The sequence below is a fragment of the Microcaecilia unicolor genome, chromosome 4 (genome assembly GCF_901765095.1).
Source record: "Microcaecilia unicolor chromosome 4, aMicUni1.1, whole genome shotgun sequence".
Lineage (NCBI taxonomy): Eukaryota > Metazoa > Chordata > Amphibia > Gymnophiona > Siphonopidae > Microcaecilia > Microcaecilia unicolor.
The window spans coordinates 194,599,176-194,624,168 of NC_044034.1; the positions used below are offsets into that span (position 1 = coordinate 194,599,176).

Genomic DNA, 24,993 nt, shown 5'->3' on the forward strand with positions numbered 1-24,993 from the left:
AGAAAATTGTAGATATGCTGTGCATACACTTCCTCATCTCGGAAGTTCTTTAAAGAGAAGAGTAGTTTTCCTTGTGCCTTAAGGGGTCGTACGTATACTCTTACTTCTCCACAGCCGGTTCAGGCTATGCCTCAGCACGCTCGTTCTAGTCAGCGGCGTGCACCTAATCAGGCTCCTGCAGCTATTCCGCAGGAACCAGAGAGGGGTTTTTGACTGGCTCCAATTCAGCATAGCCACTATAAAAAAAAAAAAAATGTCTGTACCGGCCAATCTGCATTCTCAATCTGGAATCAAACCCTCCACATTGTTCATTGGGAGCTTAATCCTTTAGCTTCCATCAACAGTGAGTACTTGCAGAGGAACTCTCTGCCTTTCTCAGTGCCAATGCAGTCGAGCCCGTTCCACCAGGGCAAGAAGGGTTGAGTTTCTATTCCAGGTCCTTCCTTGTGGGTTGCGTCCCATCATAGACATAAGAGGCCTAAACAGATTTTCGTTCAGGATGTTTTCCCTGGGCATCCTTCTTCCCATACTTCAGGAAAACGATTGGTTATGCTCTCTGGACTTACAGGATACTTATACTCACTTTGCGTCCAGAGTATGTTTTTCCTAGTGCCTGGCTGTTCTGCAGCGTATCTTCATGGACTGGGAGTGCATGTGTTCCCTTAACACACATGGCACTTTTGCACATGACATCCGCTCGGTGCATCCTAGCTTCCCAGTGGTATCAACTTTAGGGTATCTAGAGGATGTGACCCAACTGTTTGCCAGTCTTCGGAATTCCCCTCAGAGGTGGTTAATTCTCTCCATTTTGATTCTGAGGCTTCCCGTCCACCTTACTCAGTCAAAAGCTGCTCACGAAGGTTGCATCCCTCCTGGCTATCCAACCAAATTATTTTAATTCAACCAAACAATCGGGTTGTGATGTACTCGATAACAAAGGAGTACTGGATCTTGTCCTCTGAGTCAGGATGCCATGCAGATGTAGCGGCATGTTTTCTCCAAGCCATTTATCTAATTGGCGTAAACAGCAGTCTGGCCGACAGGCTGAGCAGGATAATGCTACAGTCATGGTTGTTGAGCATGGCTGTAGCTCGAAAGATCTTCCGGGAGTGAGATACCCCCTCAGTGGATCTTTTTACTACTTAGTCCAATCACAAAGCCCCTCAGTTCTGTTCCAGGCTGCAGGTTCACGGCAGACTACCATCGAATGCCTTTCTCCTTCTTTGGGGGACAGGTTTTCTGTATGCGTATCCTCCCATACATCTGGTGGAAAACACTTTGCTGATTCTCAAGCAAGATTGCGGAGCCATGATTCTGATTGCTCCTTTCTAGCTACGTCAGATACGATTCCCTCTTCTTCTGGAGTTGGAATGTTTTCCAGCTCTCATTACGTAGAACGAGGGGGCACTTCTACATCCCAACCTCCAATCTCTGGTTCACACGGTCTGGATGTTGAATGTGTAGGTTTCGTTGAGTTTTCCAGAAGAGTGTCTCCCGACTCTTGCCTGCTTCCAGAAAAGATTTCACAAAGAGGTGTTATTCTTTTCATGGAAGAGGTTTGCCGTCTGGTGTGACAGCAAGGCCCTAGATCCTGCTTCTTGTCTTATACAGACCTTGCTTGAGTTCTTTCTACACCTGTCTGAGTCTGGTCTCAAGACCAACTCTGTCAGTATTCATCTTCGTGCAATAAGAGCTTATCATCAACGTGTAAAAGGTCAGCCTTTAGCTGTCCATTTCATGAGAGGTTTTTTTCTCCCCCAATATTGAGAAAATTCCTTGTATGCGTCTAGGGGGGATTATTTCTGTTGGGCTTAGCACAATAATTTTCACAGTTGGCTCTTATGCTTCGGTCAGAGCCCCTATCCCTCCTTATTCAGTATCTTGGGGTCTCAATGTCGTTTTCATCCAGCTGCTGCAAGCTCAATTCGGGCCACTGGATTCCTGTCATCTGAAGTATTGGACCTGGAAGGTTGTTTTCCTTAGTGGTCTTAACAGAGTAGTTCTCCGCATGCAGACAAAGTTCTTACTGGCGCTGCGATCAGAGTACCAGCTGATCCAGTCAATTGTCTTGCCAACATTCTTTCTCCCTCATCTTACAAGCCCTGGCGAAAGCACACTTTTTGCGTGGAGCAGACGAGCTCCCTCGGACGGTCCGCCCAGTTGTTTATTTCTTTTAATGCCAGTTGCTGTCGGAAACCGCATCATTTCTTCTTAGCTAGCAGATTGCATCTCCTTCATTTTTGTCCAAGCTGGACTGACTCTAGAGGGCCATGTCACGGCTCACAAAATTAGAGCCATGGCTGAGTCGGTGGCTCATCTAAGATCAGTCACTATTGAAGAGATCTGCAAAGCTGCGGCGTGGTCATCAGTCCACACATTCACATCTCACTACTGCCTTCAGCAGAATAGCCGACGCGTCAGTCGGTTTGGGCAGTCGGGGCTGCAGAACTTCTTTGGGCTTTAGAATCCAACTCCAACCCTCCTAAGCCCATGTTTGTTCTGTTCCAGGCTACACTCATTTAGATGTTTCTTCTTTTCAGGTCAATTTTTATTCTGGCCTCGCCGTTGCGAGACTCAGTTGACCACTGTTTGTTGTGTAAGCCTGGAAGCTAGGGATACCCCACTTGTGAGAATATCAGCCTGCTTGTCTTTGGAGAAAGAGTAGTTACTTACCTGTAACAAGTGTTCTCCGAAGACAGCAGGCTGCATATTCTCACAAACCCTCCCACCTCCCCTTTTGGAGTTGTCTCCTCCATCTTTTAGATATAACTGAGGGGCTTGTCCGCACAGCGAGCGGGAAGAGGTGTGCGCACATGCGCAGTACGATCGCTCGCGCGACGGAACGCCGTAAAGAGATTTTGAGATTTTGCTTTAAAATCCTCCGGGGGCCGACGTGGCGTCACCCACTTGTGAGAATATGCAGCCTGCTGTCTTCGGAGAACACCTGTTACAGGTAAGTAACTACTCTTTAATGCCCACCTCTCTGACCTATTTGGGAAAATGATGTTACAACCATCATCAAAGCAGATGTTAAACTTCCTACTGATATATCTTCCAAAACTTCTGCTGCTTTCCCTTCCAGCTCCCAAAGAAAATAATGTGTTAACTTCTTTTTATTTTCACTTCCCTACAGGTGAAGAGTTTCATTGAAGTCTTGCATGATGCAGATCAGACATTGGCTGAGAAATTGGAAAAATCGTTTCCTACTTTGAGCTACAAGACATAAAGACTCATATTTGTCTGTGGAGCAGACTAACTTTCTGTGTGTAGATTTTTTTTCCCCATTAGAGAAGGAAAAGGTTTTCCAGTACTTTCTTCTGCTGGGTAAAAGTATGCAGTTTCCTTATTTCTGTGTCTGTTTTATAGTCATTCTCTGAAGGTTGGCCTCTTGGGGTTTCTTTAATGAGCCCACAATTTTCTTTTTCATTTCAGTTCATAGCAAATAATTTTCCTGCTTGTAGTGACAAAGCAGATTTGTAATGGAAACAGTTTTTTTTAAAGGTGAACCTATAAGGTATCCCGTTAAGCATTGTCCTTTCTCCAACAGCAATCAATCCAGATCTCTTCTTTGGGATGCTGCTAAATATCTTCTGGCGATCATTCCTTGCTGCTCCCTCCCAGGGATAAGTGACAGCTTTCCCAAGTCTACTTGACTAATAACTATTTATGAGCTTTTCCTCTAGAACATGCCCAAGCACTAAGTAACACATTCCACAGCTTAATCATGCGTTCAGTGAAACAATACTTCCTACAACTTATTTTAAATCTGTCTGTTCTTCTGTGCTTCTCTTATGTACTGCTTTAGAAAGAATATAATTCACAATTATAAACTGTACGTTGGTATCTAAAGCCATCTCTGTACTGTACACCTGAATTGTTCTCGTATTTTAGAGATAGAGGGCAGCTAGATTCTCCTAATATATGTCAGCAGGTCCCTCTTCCACTCCTTGGCCTGGGTCGACCCTGCTTAGCAGATATGCTTCAATGCCAGCTTCTATCTCTTTTGACACCGATGAACTCCTGTGCTCTCTCCCACAGCCAGGACCTTCTGGATTCACTGTTCCTTTGAGTTATACTTCCGTGATAGCCCAATAAACAGACAGGTACTCCAACATTCTTATAATAAAGGTTTCTCATTTATTTATACAAGTTCATTTGTAGCAACTTCAACAGCACAGCATACTACATTATCCTAGGTTCCTTGACTTTTGTTCACATTCACAATGTCACACAGGATTATATCCACTAGCTTGCTGCTTACAGTTCAGTCCTTTAACATCATTTTCTCTTCTCAGGTTAATCATCAAGGTACTTAACTTCCCATATTCTTAACCTTTTGAGCTACTCGCTGCCACAGGTTTCTTCCCAGCTGCATCAATTCTGTCTTTCCAATTCCAGACAGTTTAGGAAGTACTGAGTTTGATTCCCACTTCAGGCACAGGCAGCTTCTTGTGACTCTGGGCAAGTCACTTAACCCTGCATTGCCCCATGTAAGCCGCATTGAGCCTGCCATGAGTGGGAAAGCACGAGGTACAAATGTAACAAAAAGAAAAAAAATACAGCAGCCAAGAAACCTCTCACCTTAGTACCAGCAGTTTGTGTAAATGCAGCCACCTCCATATTCTCCTCTATATCCTCCTTTTATCCCATTCCATCTCTTCTTCCTCCTCCCAGAGCTCCCCCAGCTGCTCCTCATCTCCCTAATTAGAAACCATCTCCCAATCCTGCCCCTCCCCCTTCATTTCCTGTGAGTCCTGTATTGGGTCAGGTGTATTGTGGGAATGGTGGTCCCTGGGCTTATTCCTTATTCTCAACAGTCTCTTGGCCACCGGAGGGCGTGCTCCTCCTCTACAAGAGGTTTGTGAATGCCTCCCTATCTCCCTCTGGGGCTGCTCTCGCTTTCCTTGAGACCATCTTCAGTAAACCCTCACGTATATGATGTACTGTTTTAATGCAAAAGTAAGGTTTAACAAGCAAGTTATAAGTGATACATTGAGTTTCTCCAACAAAGTTATCTAGCTGTTTTGTTTTGGGGTGGGGGGGTTGAGAACTAGTTACAGATATAAAGAGTTAATACAGTTCTGGGACTCTTACTCTTGGCTGAGATGTGTAACCTTTCCTTCCATATCATCATGCTGATCAATTCATAGACTGGTGGGTTGTGTCCATCTACCAGCAGGTGGAGATAGAGAGCAATCCTTTTGCCTCCCTATATGTGGTCATGTGCTGCCGGAAACTCCCCAGTATGTTCTCTATCTCAGCAGGTGGTGGTCACACACAGCAGCAGCTCTGGCTAGGTCTCCAAGCCTAATTTTTAGGTTTTGTTGAGTACCTGGGGTTGAGGGCTCTTCTTGAGCAAGTGCAAACCTGGTGGTGCCAGGTCCCTCCTTTTCTCCCCCCTCCCGCTGGCTCCGTTTAATTAAAAAAAAAAAAAATTTGGACGTCCTTAAGGGCGTTTATTTCAACGTTTATTTAAACGTTTATTGCAGCTACTCACTGGGACACCAGTGCGTTACAGCTCGGAGCGAGAAGCAGGTAATTTTTACCTTTTTATAGCGGGCAGGGGGTTCCCCGATCGATCTCCACGTGGCCTATGGCGTCGGAGGGCGAGGGCGCGAAGCATCGCTCCCCGGACCGCGTGTGCACTTCTAGCGGGGATGCCGGGGTCCTAAAGTCTGATTTGCCCTTGTTGGGTGTCAGTTTGGAGGCCGGTCAGTGTCCCGGGTCTTCCTCCGGTGCGGCGGTTTTTCCCGCCATAAACGCCCATCCCCCGCTGCTCGCCTCCGCCATCTTGGCCGGCCACTCTGCTCGGACGGCTTCTTCTTGGGCCGCCCTTGAGCTGGGAGACGTTAATGCCATGGCCGCCCTTGATTTGGGCGACGGCAAAAAAGCGGCTAAAGTTAAGCGCCATTCTTCCCGCGCGGCTCCTTCGCGGAGTGTCGCACCGGTCGCCATCTTGGATGCACAGCATGTTTCTCCCCCGCTCTTGCGAGCGCCGGTTGAGGGTGCGTCTAGGGCTGTGGCCCAGGCTGCTGAAGTGCACAGTCTGGGGGGTTTCTCCCCCGAGTTTATTTTGCTGCTGCATCAGGCCTTCCTTATGCAAAACGCTGCCCCTTCTCCCTTGTCCGATAAAGGGGTTGAGGCCCCCGGAAGTAAACGCCCTCGGGTGGATTCCCAGGCCTTAGAGGACTTTGTCTCCTCGGATGTAGATGAGGGCAGCGTATCTGAGTTCTCCCAACGGTCCTTTGGGGATTCCTTGGAGGAGACGGATTCCCGCTCGGATGGAGCGGAAGACCCCTCTGCAGCGCGGATATTTCGCTCAGAGGATTTGCCTAACCTGTTACTGCAGGCCATGAGCATTTTGAAGATTTCCTCTCCAGAGGACGTCTCTCCCTCAGCCCCTGTTGGCTCCGCCATTATGCTGGGGACGAAGCGCCCGCCTAGAACCTTCCACGTGCATGATGCCATGCACACCTTAATTTCGGCTCAATGGGATGTCCCGGAAGCGAGCCTCAAAGTGGCTAGGGCTATGTCCCGCCTCTATCCTTTGCCTGAAAGTGAACGGGAGGCCTTTCTTTGGCCTACCGTGGATTCTTTAATCACTGCGGTGACTAAGAAAACGGCGTTGCCGGTGGAAGGTGGCACGGCCCTAAAGGACGCCCAAGACAGAAGATTGGAGGCGGCCTTAAGGTCGTCCTTCGAGGCGGCTGCCTTAAGTTTGCAGGCCTCAGTTTGTGGCTCCTATGTGGCCAGGGCGTGCCTGACGATTGTGCAGCGGGCTTCCCCCTCGGATCCTTCCTTGAGGGCTGATTGGCCGGCCCTGGAATCGGGCTTGGCTTATTTGGCAGACATACTGTATGATGTCTTGAGAGCCTCGTCTAAAGGTATGGCTCAGACAGTCTCTACGCGGCGGTGGCTTTGGCTGAAACATTGGTCTGCTGACCACGCCTCTAAGTCCCGCCTGGCTAAGTTGCCTTTTAAAGGCAAGCTGCTCTTTGGGGTCGAGCTGGACAAAATTGTGACCCATCTCGGCACGTCTAAGGGCAAGAGGTTACCAGAGGTCAGGGCTCGGGCCAGTGCTCGCCCCGGTAACTCCAGAGGACGGTTTCAGGAAGCCCGTCGGTACCGCCCGGGCAAGTCGGGCTCCTCTGCCCCCTCTTCCTTCAAGAGGAACTTCTCCCCCAAGCAGCATTCCTTTCACAGAGACCGCCGTCCTGGAGGTGCGCCCTCCAGTCCTCCCCCAGGGTCTCGTACCCAATGACGGGGTCCTGGTCCATGGCCCAGTGCAGATTGGAGGACGCCTGTCCTCGTTTCTGGGCGAGTGGACCAGGGTAACTTCAGACGCTTGGGTGCTGGAAGTCATCAGAGACGGCTACAAGCTAGAGTTCTGCCGACCCTTAAGAGACGGGTTTGTACTCTCTCCCTACAAGTCTCCGGTCAAAGCTGTGGCAGTGCAGCAGACCTTGGACAATCTCATCCGCCTGGGTGCGGTCGTTCCGGTGCCAGAAAATCAGCTTGGCAAGGGATGTTACTCCATTTACTTTGTGGTGCCAAAGAAAGGAGGTTCTGTACGGCCTATCCTCGACCTCAAAGGGGTCAATCGGGCCTTGAAAGTTCGGCACTTTCGCATGGAGACTCTCCGCTCTGTTATAGCGGCAGTGACGGCAGGGGAGTTCCTGGCATCCTTGGACATCAAGGAAGCATACTTGCATATTCCCATCTGGCCTCCTCATCAACGCTTTCTGCGTTTTGCAGTCCTGGGCCGACACTTCCAGTTCAGAGCCCTCCCGTTCGGGTTGGCTACTGCTCCGCGGACCTTCTCCAAAGTAATGGTGGTCATCGCGGCCTTCCTGCGAAAGGAAGGAGTACAAGTCCATCCTTATCTGGACGACTGGTTGATCCGAGCCCCCTCTTATGCAGAGTGCGGCAAAGCTGTGGACCGGGTGATTGCGCTCCCTGGGGTGGATCATCAACTGGGAGAAAAGCCAGCTGCGCCCGACTCAGTCCCTGGAGTATCTGGGAGTTCGATTCGACACCCAAGTGGGCAGAGTGTTCCTGCCGGACAATCAGATTGTCAAACTTCAGGCTCAGGTGGACCAGTTCCTAGTAGCCTCTCCGCTTCGGGCTTGGGACTATGTGCAGCTGTTGGGCTCTATGACGGCCACGATGGAAGTAGTGCCCTGGGCCAGGGCTCATATGAGACCACTACAACACTCTCTGCTGCAGCGCTGGACTCCGGTGTCGGAGGATTATGCTGTGCGCCTTCCCTTGGACCCAGCTGTGCGCAAGGCGCTGAGCTGGTGGCTGAAGACAGACAAGTTGTCTGCAGGGATGCCTCTTGTGACCCCAGAGTGGATTGTCGTCACAACGGACGCCTCTTTGACGGGCTGGGGAGCCCACTGCTTGGGAAGGACAGCGCAGGGGCTCTGGTCTCCTGCAGAGGCAAAGTGGTCTATCAACCTCCTGGAACTCAGAGCCATTCGGTTGGCGCTTTTGGAGTTCCTCCCGGTACTGGCGTTGAAGCCAGTACGGGTCCTGTCGGACAATGCCACGGCTGTGGCCTATGTCAACCGCCATGGAGGTACCAAGAGCGCCCCTCTAGCCAAGGAGGCCATGAAATTATGCCAGTGGGCGGAAGCGAACCTGGAACAGCTGTCAGCGGCCCACATTGCCGGAGTCATGAATGTCAAGGCGGACTTTCTCAGTCGCCATACCTTGGATCTCGGAGAGTGGCAGTTATCGGCTCAGGCGTTCTTGGTCATCACGAAGCGCTGGGGCCAGCTGAGCCTAGATCTGATGGCGTCATCGGCCAATTGCCAAGTGTCGCGCTTTTTCAGCAGAGGACGGGACCCTCGATCTCTGGGAGTAGATGCTCTTCTCCAACAGTGGCCGACACAGGAGCTTCTCTATGTGTTCCCGCCCTGGCCCATGTTGGGCAGGGTACTAGACCGGGTGGCAAAGCATCCGGGCCGGATAATCCTGGTGGGTCCGGACTGGCCCAGACGTCCCTGGTATGCGGACTTGATCAGGCTCTCAGTGGACGACCCTCTGCGGCTGCCAGTGGAGCAGGGCCTGTTGCATCAGGGTCCCGTGGTGATGGAGGATCCCTCTCCCTTTGGTCTTACGGCCTGGCTATTGAGCGGCAGCGTCTGAGGAAGAAGGGTTTCTCAGACAAGGTCATCGCCACTATGCTGAGAGCGAGGAAGCGCTCTACTTCTACTGCTTACGCCAGGGTTTGGCGTACCTTTGCAGTGTGGTGTGAAGCAGGCTCACTTTCTCCCTTCACTGCTCCAATTTCTTCAGTGCTGGCGTTCCTGCAAGAAGGTCTGGAGAAAGGCCTGTCGCTCAGTTCCCTTAAAGTCCAGGTAGCGGCTCTGGCTTGCTTCAGGGGCCGCCTGAAGGGTGCTTCCCCTGGCTTCGCAGCCAGATGTGGTACGTTTTCTCAAGGGAGTTAATCACCTGCGCCCTCCTCTGCACTCAGTGGTGCCTGCGTGGAATCTCAACCTGGTGCTAAGAGCCTTGCAGAAGCCGCCTTTTGAACCCTTGTCGAGAGCATCTCTGAAAGACCTGACGTTGAAAGCAGTCTTTTTGGTGGCTATCACTTCAGCCAGAAGAGTTTCCGAGCTCCAGGCACTCTCATGTCGAGAGCCTTTTCTGCAGTTCACTGAGGCAGGAGTGACTATTCGCACAGTGCCTTCCTTCCTGCCCAAGATTGTTTCTCGCTTCCATGTGAATCAGCAGCTCTGTCTCGCTTCCTTTCGTAGGGAGGACTACCCAGAGGAATACTCTGCTCTCAAATATCTGGATGTGAGACGAGTCATCATCAGATACTTGGAAGTGACCAATGATTTCCGGAAGTCGGATCATCTGTTTGTCCTGTTTGCAGGTCCTCGTAAGGGTCTGCAGGCTGCTAAGCCTACAGTGGCAAGATGGGTCAAGGAAGCCATTGCAGCGGCTTATGTGGCCGCGGGGAAGGTGCCGCCTATTCAGCTGAAGGCTCACTCCACTAGAGCTCAGGCGGCCTCGATGGCAGAGGCCGGGTCCGTCTCCTTGGAAGAGATATGCAAGGCGGCAACTTGGGCATCGGCCCATACCTTCTCCAGGCATTACCGCTTGACTGTGGCTGCTCGGGCGGAGGCCCGGTTTGGAGCTTCAGTGTTGCGGTCAGGGATTTCAATGTCCCGCCCTGGGTGAGTACTGCTTCGGTACATCCCACCAGTCTTTGGATTGATCAGCATGATGATATGGAAGGTAAAATTATGTATCATACCTGATAATTTTCTTTCCATTAATCATAGCTGATCAATCCATAGCCCCTCCCAGATATCTGTACTGTTTATTCTCCGAGGACAAGCAGGCTGCTTGTTCTCACGACTGGGGTTGACGTCCGCGGCAGCCCCCACCAACCGGAAGAAGCTTCGCGGGACGGTCGGCACGCAGGCCACGCCCACCGCGCATGCGCGGCCGCCTTCTCGCCCGTGCGCGACCGCTCCCGCCAGTTACTTTTTTTCCGCGACTGAGAGAGTGGTGCGTTTGCCTCTCTCTCTGTTCAGCCGCCGGATTTTCGACCGCGTTTACGCGGATCGTCGCTTGGACCGTTCGGTTTCCTCTGTTTTTGTTTGTATTGTTTTAAGAAAAAAAAAAAAAAAAAAGAAATTTTTTGCGCGTGTGGAGCACGCGCTCCCCTTTTTCCCTCGCTTTCTAGCGGGGACGCCACGTTGCGAGGCCGCTCGGTCGGTTGATTTTTTCGTGGTGTGATTTTAGCCACCATTGCCGACTTTGACTTCGCCGACGCGATTTTTCCGTCGATGTCCTCGAAGGTCCCGAGTGGATTTAAAAAGTGTGGTCGCTGCGGCCGGCCGATCTCGCAGATCGACACCCACGCTTGGTGCCTCCAGTGCCTCGGGCCGGAGCACAATTTCAAGTCGTGCGCTTTGTGTCTCGGTCTCCGGAAACGGACTCAGGTTGCGAGGCAAGTTCTGCGGGACCGTCTTTTTGGTACTTGCGCCGGCCCCTCGACGTCGACCTCGACGGCATCGGTATCGAAGGCCGGTTCTTCGGTACCGGTATCGATGCCCGAGACATCGGCACCGATGGCAGCGACCCCAGGAGAACAGGTCCCGTCGGCCCGCCGGTCCGCCGGTGAGAGTGGGGTTGAGAGGCCGCGTGGGCAGTCGGCCCCGGTCACTCCCTCAACTCGTGAGCCACGGGACCGAACCCTGTCGGACCCGGTACCTCGAGACCGAGGGGGATCGACCTCCTCCTCCTCCATGCCCTCCGGCGCCGGTGACGTGCACCGGAAAAAGGATAAGAAGCGCCGTCACCGGGAGCCCTCGGTGCACCCTGAAGAGGAGTCGACGCCGAAGCGTCATCGCAGAGAGGAGAGATCTCCGTCGGTGGTGGAGGTACCGACGCGTCGGGGTTCCGGCACCTCGGTGCCGTCTCCTGGCCCCCAGCAGCTTCTGGCACCGACACCCTTACCGGCCCCACCGCCTTTCCCGGCAGCGGGCCTGGACGAGTGCCTCAGAGCCATCCTTCCGGGGATCCTGGAAGGGCTGATGCGCCAGGCTGTGCCGGCGTCGGGGGTGCTTGCGCCCCCGGCGCCGATGACTGTGGCGCCGGCGAGCTCTAGCCCGGCGCCGGGGCTGTCGACACCGCCGCCGCTTGCGGTGCCGGTCTCGACCGCCACGCAGGTGGAGTCCCCGTCGACGTCGATGGAGGGAGCTCCGTCCCCGCCGGCGCGGGAGTCCACCGCTCGACGACACCGAGACCTTGGTGCCTCGACGTCGAGCCGGGCCCGGTACCGGACTCAGCTACATGAGCTAATGTCCGATACCGAGGATGAGGACTCGTGGGGGGAAGAGGAGGACCCGAGATATTTCTCCTCAGAGGAGTCTACGGGCCTTCCCTCGGACCCCACGCCGTCACCGGAGAGGAAGCTCTCACCTCCTGAGAGTCTCTCCTTTGCCTCCTTTGTGCGGGATATGTCTATAAGCATTCCCTTTCCCGTGGTCTCTCTGGAAGAGCCGAGGGCCGAGATGCTCGAGGTCCTCGACTATCCATCACCACCTAGAGAGTCCTCCACGGTACCGCTGCACAATGTCCTGAAGGAGACGCTGCTTCGGAACTGGGTGCGACCACTAACTAACCCCACCATTCCCAAGAAAGCAGAGTCCCAGTACAGGATCCACTCTGACCCAGAGCTCATGCGGCCCCAGTTGCCCCATGACTCAGCGGTCGTGGATTCTGCTCTCAAGAGGGCACGGAGTTCGAGGGATACCGCCTCGGCGCCCCCGGGGCGGGAGTCTCGCACTCTGGACTCATTTGGGAGGAAGGCCTACCAATCCTCCATGCTCGTGACCCGCATCCAATCTTACCTGCTCTATATGAGCATCCACATGCGGACCAATGTGCAACAGCTGGCGGACCTGGTCGATAAGCTCCCGCCGGAGCAGTCCAGGCCTTATCAGGAGGTGGTCAGGCAGCTGAAGGCGTGCAGAAAGTTCCTGTCCAGGGGGATTTTTGACACCTGTGACGTGGCATCTCGTGCTGCGGCCCAAGGTATAGTGATGCGCAGGCTCTCATGGCTGCGTGCCTCTAACCTGGACAACCGCACCCAGCAGAGACTGGCTGACGTCCCTTGCCGGGGGGATAATATTTTTGGCGAGAAGGTCGAGCAGATGGTTGACCAACTGCATCAGCGGGAAACCGCTCTCGACAAGCTCTCCCACCGGGCGCCTTCAGCACCCGCCCCCGCGGGCGGGCGTTTTTCCCGGGCTCGGCAGGCTGCACCCTATTCTTTTGCGAAGCGTAGGTACAACCAGCCGGCCCGAAGGCCTCGTCAGGCACAGGGACAGCCCCAGCGCGCTCGTTCCCGTCAACAGCGTGCGCCTAAGCAGCCCCCTGCGCCTCCACAGCAAAAGCCGGGGACGGGCTTTTGACTGGATCCATGGGAACATAGCCGCCCTACAAGTGTCCGTACCGGACGACCTGCCGGTCGGAGGGAGGTTAAAATTCTTTCACCAAAGGTGGCCTCTCATAACCTCCGACCAGTGGGTTCTCCAAATAGTGCGGTACGGATACGCCCTGAATTTGGCCTCCCTGCCTCCAAATTGTCCTCCGGGAGCTCAGTCTTTCAGCTCCCATCACAAGCAGGTACTTGCAGAGGAACTCTCCGCCCTTCTCAGCGCCAATGCGGTCGAGCCCGTACCACCCGGGCAGGAAGGGCAGGGATTCTATTCCAGGTACTTCCTTGTGGAAAAGAAAACAGGGGGGATGCGTCCCATCCTAGACCTGAGAGGCCTGAACAAATTCCTGGTCAAAGAAAAGTTCAGGATGCTTTCCTTGGGCACCCTTCTGCCAATGATTCAGAAAAACGATTGGCTATGTTCCCTGGATTTAAAGGACGCATACACTCACATCCCGATACTGCCAGCTCACAGACAGTATCTCAGATTCCGCCTGGGCGCACGGCACTTTCAGTATTGTGTGCTGCCCTTTGGGCTCGCCTCTGCCCCACGAGTGTTTACAAAGTGCCTCGTGGTGGTAGCGGCCTACCTACGCAAGCTGGGAGTGCACGTGTTCCCATATCTCGACGATTGGCTGGTCAAGAACACCTCGGAGGCCGGAGCCCTCCGGTCCATGCAGTGCACTATTCAACTTCTGGAGCTGCTGGGGTTTGTGATAAATTACCCAAAGTCCCATCTCCAGCCAACTCAGTCTCTGGAATTCATAGGAGCGCTGCTGAATTCCCAGACGGCTCAGGCCTACCTTCCCGAAGCGAGGGCCACCAATCTCTTGGCCCTGGCCTCGCAGACCAGAGCGTCTCAGCAGATCACAGCTCGGCAGATGTTGAGACTTCTGGGTCATATGGCCTCCACAGTTCATGTGACTCCCATGGCTCGTCTTCACATGAGATCTGCTCAATGGACCCTAGCTTCCCAGTGGTTCCAAGCCACCGGGAATCTAGAGGATGTCATCCGCCTCTCCACCAGTTGCCGCACTTCACTGCTCTGGTGGACCATACGGACCAATTTGACCCTGGGACGTCCATTCCAAATTCCGCAGCCCACGAAAGTGCTGACGACGGATGCATCTCGCCTGGGGTGGGGAGCCCATGTCGATGGGCTTCACACCCAGGGTCTGTGGTCCCTCCAGGAAAAGGATCTGCAGATCAACCTCCTGGAGCTCCGAGCGATCTGGAACGCACTGAAGGCTTTCAGAGATCGGCTGTCCTGCCAAATTATCCAAATTCGGACAGACAATCAGGTTGCAATGTATTACGTCAACAAGCAGGGGGGCACCGGATCTCGCCCCCTGTGTCAGGAAGCCGTCGGTATGTGGCGTTGGGCGTGTCGGTTCGGCATGCTTCTCCAAGCCACGTACCTGGCAGGCGTAAACAACAGTCTGGCCGACAGACTGAGCAGAGTCATGCAACCGCACGAGTGGTCGCTCCATTCCAGAGTGGTACGCAAGATCTTCCGAGAGTGGGGCACCCCCTCGGTGGATCTTTTCGCCTCTCAGACCAACCACAAGCTGCCTCTGTTCTGTTCCAGACTTCAGACACACGGCAGGCTAGCGTCCGATGCCTTTCTCCTTCATTGGGGGACCGGCCTCCTGTATGCTTATCCTCCCATACCTTTGGTGGGGAAGACCTTACTGAAGCTCAAGCAAGACCGCGGCACCATGATTCTGATAGCGCCCTTTTGGCCCCGTCAGATCTGGTTCCCTCTTCTTCTGGAGTTGTCCTCCGAAGAACCGTGGAGATTGGAGTGTTTTCCGACTCTCATTTCGCAGAACGACGGAGCGTTGCTGCACCCCAACCTTCAATCCCTGGCTCTCACGGCCTGGATGTTGAGGGCGTAGACTTCGCTGCGTTGGGTCTGTCTGAGGGTGTCTCCCGGGTCTTGCTTGCCTCTAGGAAGGATTCCACTAAAAAGAGTTACTTTTTCAAGTGGAGGAGGTTTGTCGTTTGGTGTGAGAGCAAGGCCCTAGAACCTCGTTCTTGCCCTGCACAGAACCTGCTTGAATACCTTCTGCACTTATCAGAGTCTGGCCTCAAGACCAACTCAGTAAGGAATCACCTTAGTGCGATTAGTGCTTACCATTATCGTGTGGAAGGTAAAGCCATCTCTGGAGAGCCTTTAGTCGTTCGATTCATGAGAGGCTTGCTTTTGTCAAAGCCCCCTATCAAGCCTCCTACTGTGTCATGGGATCTCAACGTCGTCCTCACCCAGCTGATGAAACCTCCTTTTGAGCCACTGAATACCTGCCATCTGAAGTACTTGACCTGGAAGGTCATTTTCTTGGTGGCAGTTACTTCAGCTCGTAGGGTCAGTGAGCTTCAAGCCCTAGTAGCTCATGCTCCATATACTAAATTTCATCACAACAGAGTAGTGCTCCGCACTCACCCAAAGTTCCTGCCGAAGGTGGTGTCGGAGTTCCATCTTAACCAGTCAATTGTCTTGCCAACATTCTTCCCCAGGCCGCATACCCGCCCTGCTGAACGTCAGTTGCACACATTGGACTGCAAGAGAGCATTGGCCTTCTACTTGGAGCGGACGCAGCCCAACAGACAGTCCGCCCAATTGTTTATTTCTTTCGACCCTAACAGGCTAGGGGTCGCTGTCGGGAAACGCACCATCTCCAATTGGCTAGCAGATTGCATTTCCTTCACTTACGCCCAGGCTGGGCTGGCTCTTGAGGGTCATGTCACGGCTCATAGTGTCAGAGCCATGGCAGCGTCGGTGGCCCACTTGAAGTCAGCCACTATTGAAGAGATCTGCAAGGCTGCGACGTGGTCATCTGTCCACACATTCACATCTCATTACTGCCTCCAGCAGGATACCCGACGCGACAGTCGGTTCGGGCAGTCGGTGTTGCAGAATCTGTTTGGGGTGTAAATCCAACTCCACCCTCCAGGACCCGAATTTATTCTGGTCAGGCTGCACTCTCAGTTAGTTGTTCTTCGTAGGTCAATTTCTGTTGTACCCTTGCCGTTGCGAGGTTCAATTGACCTGTGTTATTGTTTTGAGTGAGCCTGAGAGCTAGGGATACCCCAGTCGTGAGAACAAGCAGCCTGCTTGTCCTCGGAGAAAGGGTATGATACATACCTGTAGCAGTTGTTCTCCGAGGACAGCAGGCTGATTGTTCTCACCTACCCTCCCTCCTCCCCTTTGGAGTTGTGTGTTTCATATTTTATTGCTTGTCATTCAACTGGCGGGAGCGGTCGCGCACGGGCGGGAAGGCGGCCGCGCATGCGCGGTGGGCGTGGCCTGCGTGCCGACCGTCCCGCGAAGCTTCTTCCGGTTGGTGGGGGCTGCCGCGGACGTCAACCCCAGTCGTGAGAACAATCAGCCTGCTGTCCTCGGAGAACAACTGCTACAGGTATGTATCATACCCTTATTCTGGTTGCATTTCAGGTTCAAGTTTAGTCTTCAGTTCCTGTTCATGAGGACTTCATGTTCAAGTTTTTTCAATTGGATTCTTCAAGAGTTGAGACGAGTTTGTGTTACAGTGAGCTGCTGCATTCCTCTCTCCTCCGTTTTGCGGGGCTGGATTGAGACCTAAATTCTGCCGGCGCTCCCTCCCGCTTCGTGCGGCTGTAGGGCAGCTTTGTACCCCTCCCGCTTCGGCGGTGTTAGGGTCAGTCAGCTCCTCCCGCGGTTGCAGGATAAGCCAGATCTCCCCCGCATCGGCGGGGTGGTGTCCCTCCCCCGCTCCGCGGGGATGAGCTGGACGGATTCCCCTCCCGCACTTGTGTGGGGATGAGCTGGGTTAATTCCCCTCCCCCGTTTCGGCGGTGGTGAGCTCGGCAGAGTGTCCCTTTGTGGGTGTAATTCTCTAAGTGCTGAGTCCTGCGGATGGAGCTTGGATATCGACATACTGAGGAGTTTCCGGCAGCACATGACCACATATAGGGAGGCAAAAGGATTGCTCTCTATCTCCACCTGCTGGTAGATGGACACAACCCACCAGTCTATGGATTGATCAGCTATGATTAATGGAAAGAAAATTATCAGGTATGATACATAATTTTACCTTTTTAGGCTATGAAATACTCTTTAACTCCATGAGGAGTCGAATTATTTGCTGTTCCAGAAGAAGGTTAAGGGCCATCCTTTGTCCTAACTGTTGGTTTGGCAGAGTAGTACATGGGTGCGTTCTGGATCAATACCTTTGTGTTTGTTTACTCCCCATTTGGGTTTTAGGAATATTGCTGTGTTCTGTTTTTTTTAACTGATTATATTGTATTATTTATGTTCTTAATCTGTAATCTGCTTTGATTATTTTATAAACAGTGGAATAGAAGACACTAAATAAAATGTGTTGCCTATAACTTATTTGTTCAATCTTGGGCTAGTATAGCAACTAAAAAAAAATTTCTTGTAGGAAAACCTTGTTTTGATGTGTTCACTATGGTCTGGATTTTGCCAAATTCTGGAGTTTGGTGAGGAATTGTATACAAAAGTAAATCTCCTGATCTTTTTTGTACATGTGAGAAAAGGCAGCTTGGCTGCCTTAGTCTGGATATTTGGTTAGTTACACTATTAAGTGCTGCAGAAATATGAGTTTCATTGTACACTGCCTTTTGCAGAGTAGTTTTATGACGCCTTATTGTGTCATCTAGATCCAACAGTTACCGGCATTGTGTGATGCCTCTGCATGTACTGCCTGAGTCTTTATGGGCAGATTATGTAACGTTACTTGATGTATCTGGCAAACATGCCCTGCATGCAGTACCTGAAAGTCACTTAGGTTCTCTTGAAGATGATCTTCTAAGAACAGATTGGCACATGTTAGACTTTCAAGGGGGTAATGTTATAAAGATTTACTGCACATATAGAGGTAAATTCAGTAACTGATGCCTAAAGATCAGCGCTGAAAAAAATTATTGATCAATGTTGTCTATAAATAGTGCTCAAAAGTAGGCGCCAGGAACCGTGACTACAATTAGCTGTGAAAATTTATACCAACGAAACCCTGGTGTAAATCCCCATGCCTAAATTATGCACAGATCCTCCTTATTCTATAACAGTGCGCCATGTCCTTCCCGTAGTTGTGCTCCCTTTTTTGAGCTGTGTGTAATTTTTAATTAATGCCAGTTAGTACTGATAATTGTTAGCACCCAATTATCAAGGACTGCTTTATGGAGCAGCTGGTACAAGAGCCAACAAGAGAAGGAAATATTCTAGACCTAGGCCAAGATGCATCAACCAAACGTAAAAGAAATTAAAACATAAAAGTTCTTACCGAATTTGAAAAAACGAAGAATGCACTAAAAAAACACCTCAGAAATGTTCGGTGTGGTATTCAGAAGTCGGATGCATGAATACCTTCGGTAAAGTGTCGGTACGTTAAAAAAAAAAGTGCCTGGGGGCGTTACCAAGATGGCGGAAGTGTGAGCGTGTCGGTGAGATCGCTCCCCACTGCTCGAGAGTGAAGCATTTTTTATTCTTTCCCGATGCCGCACACAAAACGAAAGGGAGCCATGAGGCTTCCACCGTCGCCCGCAGCTTCCTCTTCTTCACTCCAGGGTAGCATGGAGCGCTTCCTGACTCGCCCGTCGCAGAATGAAGGGACGGGGTTGCCTGCTGCAGGGGCATCCGGTGGAGCGGAGCCCCTGATGGACTTGGAGACATCTTTATCCCCGCCCCCTGACTCTAGAGGCCCTCCGTGCCCGGCTACAGAAGCGGTGAGGGGTGCAGGTATCCGAGAACCCAATAAGGGGAATAAGGAGCCAGCAGACGGAGGACCCATGCCACAGAAAAGTAGCCAGGAGAGAGAGGTCCTTGGGTTTAAAGGACCCGAAACAACCCCGGAGGTTAATCTAGAGAGGATCTGGCTGAAGCTGAGCAAGATGGATTCCACGCTTTAAAATGCCTCAGACAAGGTAAATACTTTCTTTGAGAATTGAGGACATGGTAAAAAACTTAGGAACGGTTAAAGAAGACCTGACCACACAATTGAAAGATTTAAAAAAAGATATGGATCAATTGCAAGAATTTAAAGTGACGGTGATAAAAGATATTCTGACAATGCATAGAAAAATTGAACAGATTGAGAACTTTAATAAAAGATTGAACCTTCGAGTATTGAATTTTCCTAAAATTCCTGATAAAACACCTATTGAGTTATTTAAAAAATACCTGCAAGAAAATTTGAAAATGCCTCAAGAACTTATTCCTCCTATAAATAAGATTTACTATCTTCCAACAAGATTAAGTGGAAAAGAAAGAAGGTTTGGATGTTATAGACTTTAACAATCTGTCTGAAATTCTAGAACAATCCATCAAAATAGTTTCGCAAAGAGCCACTCTTTTGGTTTCGTTGGTATTTGAACAAGATCTCATTGCAATACTGAAACTATACTTTAAATTCTCAAAGGTTCCTTTTTATGGAACAAAAGTATGGATATTTCCAGATGTTACTAAAGTGACGCAGGAACGTAGAAAATTATTTTTGGCATTGAAACAGGATGTTCTTAAATTGGGTGGTTCTTTTTTGTTAGTTTATCCTTGCAAATGCCTGGTCAGGTTTAGTGGGATAAAGTATGTATTCTATGACTCAGAACAGCTAAAATCCTTTCTGGACATGAAACAGCTTAATCTAGAACTAGTTAAATGATATTGTGACAAATTATACACACAAACCGCATTTAATATTGATGTTAATACTAGTAAAAAGGCCCGTTTCTGACACAAATGAAACGGGCGCTAGCAAGGTTTTCCTCGGAGTGTGTATGTTTGGGAGAGTGTATGTGAGAGTGAGTGTTTGAGAGTCAGAGTGAAAGTGTGAGTCCAATCCATGCTCCTCTGTCACCTGGCCCTCCATTCATCCCTATCCAGCAATTTCGCTGTCTCCCTGAGGCCTGCCCTGCAATCCATATGCATCCATGGCCATCTGTTCCCTCCATTCATCCCTATTCAGCAATTCCCCTCTCCCTGAGTCTTGCCCTTCCAATCCATGCCCATCCATGCTCCTTTGTCATCTGGCCCCTCCATTTTTCCCTATCCTACATTTCCCCTCTCTGCCTGAGGCCTGCTCTGCAATCCATATCCATCCATGGCCATCTGTCCCCTCCATTCATCCCTATCCAGCAATTCCCCTCTCCCTGAGTCCTGCCCTTCCAATCCATGCTCCTCTGTCACCTGGCCCCTCCATTCATCCCTATCCAGCAATTCCCCTCTCTGCCTGAGGCCTGCCCTGCAATCCATATGCATCCATGGCCATCTGTGCCCTCCATTCATCCCTATCCAGCAATTCCCCTCTCCCTGAGTCCTGCCCTTCCAATCCATGCCCATCCATGCTCATCTGTCACCTGGCCCCTCCATTTTTCCGTATCCAGCATTTCCCCTCTCTGCCTGAGGCCTGTCCTGCAATCCATATCCATCCATGGCCATCTGTCCCCTCCATTCATCCCTATCCAGCAATTCCCCTTTCCCTGAGTCCTGCCCTTCCAATCCATGCTCCTCTGTCACCTGGCCCCTCCATTCATCCCTATCCAGCAATTCCCCTCTCTGCCTGAGGCCTGCCCTGCAATCCATATGCATCCATGGCCATCTGTGCCCTCCATTCATCCCTATCCAGCAATTCCCCTCTCCCTGAGTCCTGCCCTTCCAATACATGCCCATCCATGCTCATCTGTCACCTGGCCCCTCCATTTTTCCGTATCCAGCATTTCCCCTCTCTGCCTGAGGCCTGTCCTGCAATCCATATCCATCCATGGCCATCTGTCCCCTCCATTCATCCCTATTCAGCAATTCCCGTCTCCCTGAGTCTTGCCCTTCGAATCCATGCCCATCCATGCTCATCTGTCACCTGGCCCCTCCATTTCTCCCTATCTAGCATTTCCCCTCTCTGCCTGAGGCCTGCCCTGCAATCCATATCCATCCATGGCCATCTGTCCCCTCCATTCATCCCTATCCAGCAATTCCCGTCTCCCTGAGTCTTGCCCTTCGAATCCATGCCCATCCACGCTCATCTGTCACCTGGCCCCTCCATTTTTCCCTATCCAGCAATTGCCCTCTCTCCCTGAGGCCTGCCCTGCAATCCATTTCCATCCATGCCCATCTGTCCCCTGTATTCATCCCTATCCAGCAATTTCCCTCTGTCCCTGAGTCCTGCCCTCCCAATCCATGCCCATCCATGCTCCTCTGTCCCCTGCCCCCTCCATTCATCCCTTTCCAGCAATTGCCCTCTCTTCCTGAGCCCTGCCATCCCAATCCATGCCCCTCTGTCCCCTGCTGCCTCCATTCATCCTTTTGCAGCAAGTCCCCTGTCTCCCTTTCATGACCCCCCCTTGCATCCATGCTTCTCTCTCTTCCATGTCCCAGCCTGGGCCGCCCTCTTCTCCCCCCCCCTCCCCCCTTCGCATCCATGCTGTCGTTTCTCCCCTGCCCTCCCGCTCCCATTGTTGTTGTTTAGTGGCCACCCTCTTCTCTCCCCCCAACATGGTTTTTTTTTTTTTTTTTTTCTTGTTTTTAAATTTACCTCCGTGGCAGCGAAGCGTCAGGGAAGGAGGCGGTGCTCCCGACGTCTAGGTTTTCCTTCGCTGTGTTCCGCCTTCTTTTGACGTCATCCTTGACGTCAGAAGAAGGCGGAACACAGCGAAGGGAAGGCTAGACGTCGAGAGCGCCGCCTCCTTCCCTGACGCTTCGCTGCCGAGCGTTGCGATTGGTTGAGTGTCATTGCTCCGCCCTCGACGTCATCACGTTTGACGCGTGGGCGGGGCAGACACAATGCGATCTCACCCCCTTCACTTTAGAATGTTGGCTAACAGAGGCTTCATTAGAACGTTGGAGGTGCGTTTTATATAGAGAGATGCCTGTATAAAACTCCACTAAACTGTAACACCCCCCTCAATCTGAGGTCTAAGGAACCATTTATAATTTTTCTTATTACCTATTTCTTTAACGTTTGTATTATGCTGTTTTTCTGTAACAAATTGTAAGAAATTGATAAATCTTATAAATAAAAAAAAGTGCCTGTGGACGTCCTTTAAGGACAGCCCTCGCCTCCCCCCTGCATTAAAAAAAATCGTGATTTTAGGCAGCCCTGGCCCCCCTCCCTCCCCCTCCCTTCCTTCCTTCCTTCCTCTCTCTTTCTAAACAGCACCTGCCCCCCCCCTCCGTCTTACCGGGCCCTCGCAGCGCCACTCACCTCTGTGTGAAGGCGCTGCGACGGCAAGAACAGCTGATCCTCTTCGCTGAAGAGTCTTCGGACGTCCCTCCTTTCGTCCAGGGCCCACCCTCGTCTGACATAAGTAGGGGGCCGGGGCTGCCTAAAATCACAATTTTTTTTAATGCAGGGGGGAGCGGCGGCAACCTTCGGGTGGGGGGGCAAGGACGCCCACAAGGACGTGTTATGACGTGTCTGTATGACAGCTCCAGCCTTACCGACAACTCTGACCACACGTTAAATATATTGCGGTAAATGAGTCGGTGCAGTTGTCAGTATGGTTAGTGCATCCCGAATTGTCCACATTACAATGGTAGTTACTCGTTTGTATTCCATTTTCGTTACCTGCTACCGCCATCGGAAAAAACTGTTTAGTGCATGCCACGGTTTACTACTTGTTCGTTAATGGCTCGTTATTGGCTCGTTAAAGTTTAGTGCATCTGGCCCCTAGTCCTTAGTGGAGCGCATGATCTGGTGCAAGAGGTAATGGTGCTGGGGCCACTTGATATCAAATCTGATCATATTATGATCACTGTCATCTGCTTTGGATTAAGTGCACACAGGAAATTCAATATATTAGCATTTAACTTTCAAAAAGGAGACTACAATAAAATGAGAAGAATGATGAAAAAAAAACTTAGAGGAGCAGCTGCAAAGGTCAAAATTTATAAAAATACCATCCTGGAAGCCCAGGCCAAATATATTCCATGTATTAAAAAAGGAGGGAGGAAGACCAAACGATAGCCAGCATAGTTTAAATATGAGGAGGAGGAAGCTATTAGAGCTAAAAGAAAATCCTTCAGAAAATGGAAGAAGGAACCGACTGCAATAATAAGAAACAGCATAAGGAATGGCAAGTCAAATGCCACTGATAAGGAAGGCAAAGAGGAACTTTGAAAAAAAGATTGCGTTGGAGGCAAAACCACATAGTAAAAATTTTTTTAGGTAGTCAAAGCCATAGCGGAGAGATTAAATAAATTATTTGCTTCGGTCTTCACCGAGGAATATTGGGAGAGATACCGGTGCCGGAAATGGTATTCATAGCTGACGAGTCAGAGAAACTGAATGAAATCTCTGTAAACTTGGAAGATGTAATGGTGCAATTTGACAAATTGAAGAGTAGCAGATCTCCTGGACTGGATGGTATTTATCCAAGAGTACTGGTAGAATTGAAAAATGAACTTGTAGAACTATTGTTAGTAATATGTAGTTTAACTTTAAAATCAAGCATTTTACTGGAAGATTAGAGGGTGGCCAATGTAACGCCAATTTCTTTTTTTTTTTTTTTTCCGGTTCCAGAGACGATCTGGGAAATTATAAGAGCCTGATGTTGATGCCAGGCAAAATGGTAGACACTATTATAAACAACAAAATTACAGAGCATATTCAAAAGCATGGATTAATGAGACAAAGCAAACATGGATTTAGTGAAGAGAAATCTTGCCTCACCAATCTATTATATTTTTTGTATCTTTCTATCTAGATTTTCAAAAGGCATTTGACAAAAAAACCTTATGAAAGACTCCAGAGAAAATTGGAGAGCCATGGGATATGAAGTAGTGTACTATTGTGGATTAAAAACTGGTTAAAAGATAGAAAACAGAGAGTAGGGTTAATAGCATTCTCGATGGAGAAGGGTAGATAGTGGGGTTCCCCAGGGGTCTGTGCTGGGACCGCTGCTTTTAACATATTTATAAATGATCTAGGGAGGTAATTAAATTTGCTGATGACACAAGTTATTCAAAGTTGTTAATTGCAAGAGGATTGTGAAAAATTACAAGAGGGCCTTACGAGACTGGCATCTAAATGGCAGATGATGTTTAATGTGAGCAAGTGCAAAGTGATGCATGTGGGAAAGAGGAACCCGAATTATGGTTATGTAATGCAAGGTTCCACATTAGGAGTCACAGACCAGGAAGGAGATCTAGGTGTCATCGTTGATGATACGTTGAAACCCTCTGCTCAGTGTGCGGCGGCAGTGGCTAAGAAAACAATAAAAAGTTAGGTTTTTATTAGGATAGGAATGGAAAACAAAAATGAGGATGTTATAATGATTTTGTATCACTCCATGGTGTGACAACACCATGAATATTGTTTACAATTCTGGTCACCGCATCTCAAAAAGGATATAATGGAATTAGAAAGCTACAGAGAAGGACGATGAAAATGATAAAGGGGATGGGACAACTTCCCTATGAGGAAGGCTAAAGTGGCTAGGGCTCTTCAGCTTTGAGGAAAAGACAGCTGAGGGGAGATATGATAGAGGTCTATCAAATAATGAGTGGAATAGAATGGGTAGATGTGAATCACTTGTTTACTCTTTCCAAAAATACTAGGACTAGGAGACACGCAGGTGAAGCTACAAAGTAGTAAATTTAAAATGAATCGGAAAAATTTTTCTCCGAGGACAGCAGGCTGCCTGTTCTTATGATTGGGTGACGTCCGACGGCAGCCCAGGATTGGAGATCTTCCTAGCAACAAAGTTTGCTAGCTCTCGCGTGCACATGTGCAAACCGCCTTCCCGCCCGTAGAGCGAGCGTGCTCCCCAGTCTCTCTTTTTCCGCGGTTCGGAACGGCTGTGTATCGGTTGTTCTCTGTCCCAGAGAGGCCTGCGCTGCGTTCTTCGCCGCGTCTTTTTGGCCGAATTCAGCTTTTCTTCGAGTTCTCTCGTGTTCTTTAAAAAAAAAAAAGTAGTTTGTGTTTTTCCTTTACTTTATAGAGTTTTTCCCTGTAAGTTTCCTTTCTTTGGCGCGAGCGGCCTTTTTTGCCGCCCGTACGGGGTTTTCTTCTTTTTGGTGCCTTTTTTCCGGCATC

At 50.5% G+C, this 24,993-nt stretch overlaps 2 protein-coding genes and 1 long non-coding RNA gene across 6 annotated transcripts in view; 2 read left to right on the forward strand and 1 right to left on the reverse strand.

The window, feature by feature from the left end:
- Window positions 1-4,480, forward strand: part of SAAL1 (serum amyloid A like 1) — a 100,235-nt gene extending 95,755 nt beyond the window's left edge. For all 4 annotated transcript variants that reach the window (XM_030201096.1, XM_030201098.1, XM_030201097.1 and 1 more), the window contains exon 13: window positions 3,134-4,480. In XM_030201096.1, the coding sequence (XP_030056956.1) occupies window positions 3,134-3,226 (93 nt within the window). In that variant the 3' untranslated portion in view covers window positions 3,227-4,480. The remainder of the gene's footprint in view (window positions 1-3,133) is intronic.
- GTF2H1 (general transcription factor IIH subunit 1) overlaps window positions 1-24,993 on the forward strand; it is a 1,055,813-nt gene that overhangs the window by 128,983 nt on the left and 901,837 nt on the right. The gene's annotated exons all lie outside the window — the stretch shown is intronic.
- Window positions 5,044-17,230, reverse strand: LOC115468931. Its single transcript, XR_003941937.1, has 2 exons — window positions 17,041-17,230; window positions 5,044-5,119 (listed from the first exon to the last, which is right to left on the reverse strand). It is a non-coding gene; the product is annotated as an uncharacterized LOC115468931 (long non-coding RNA).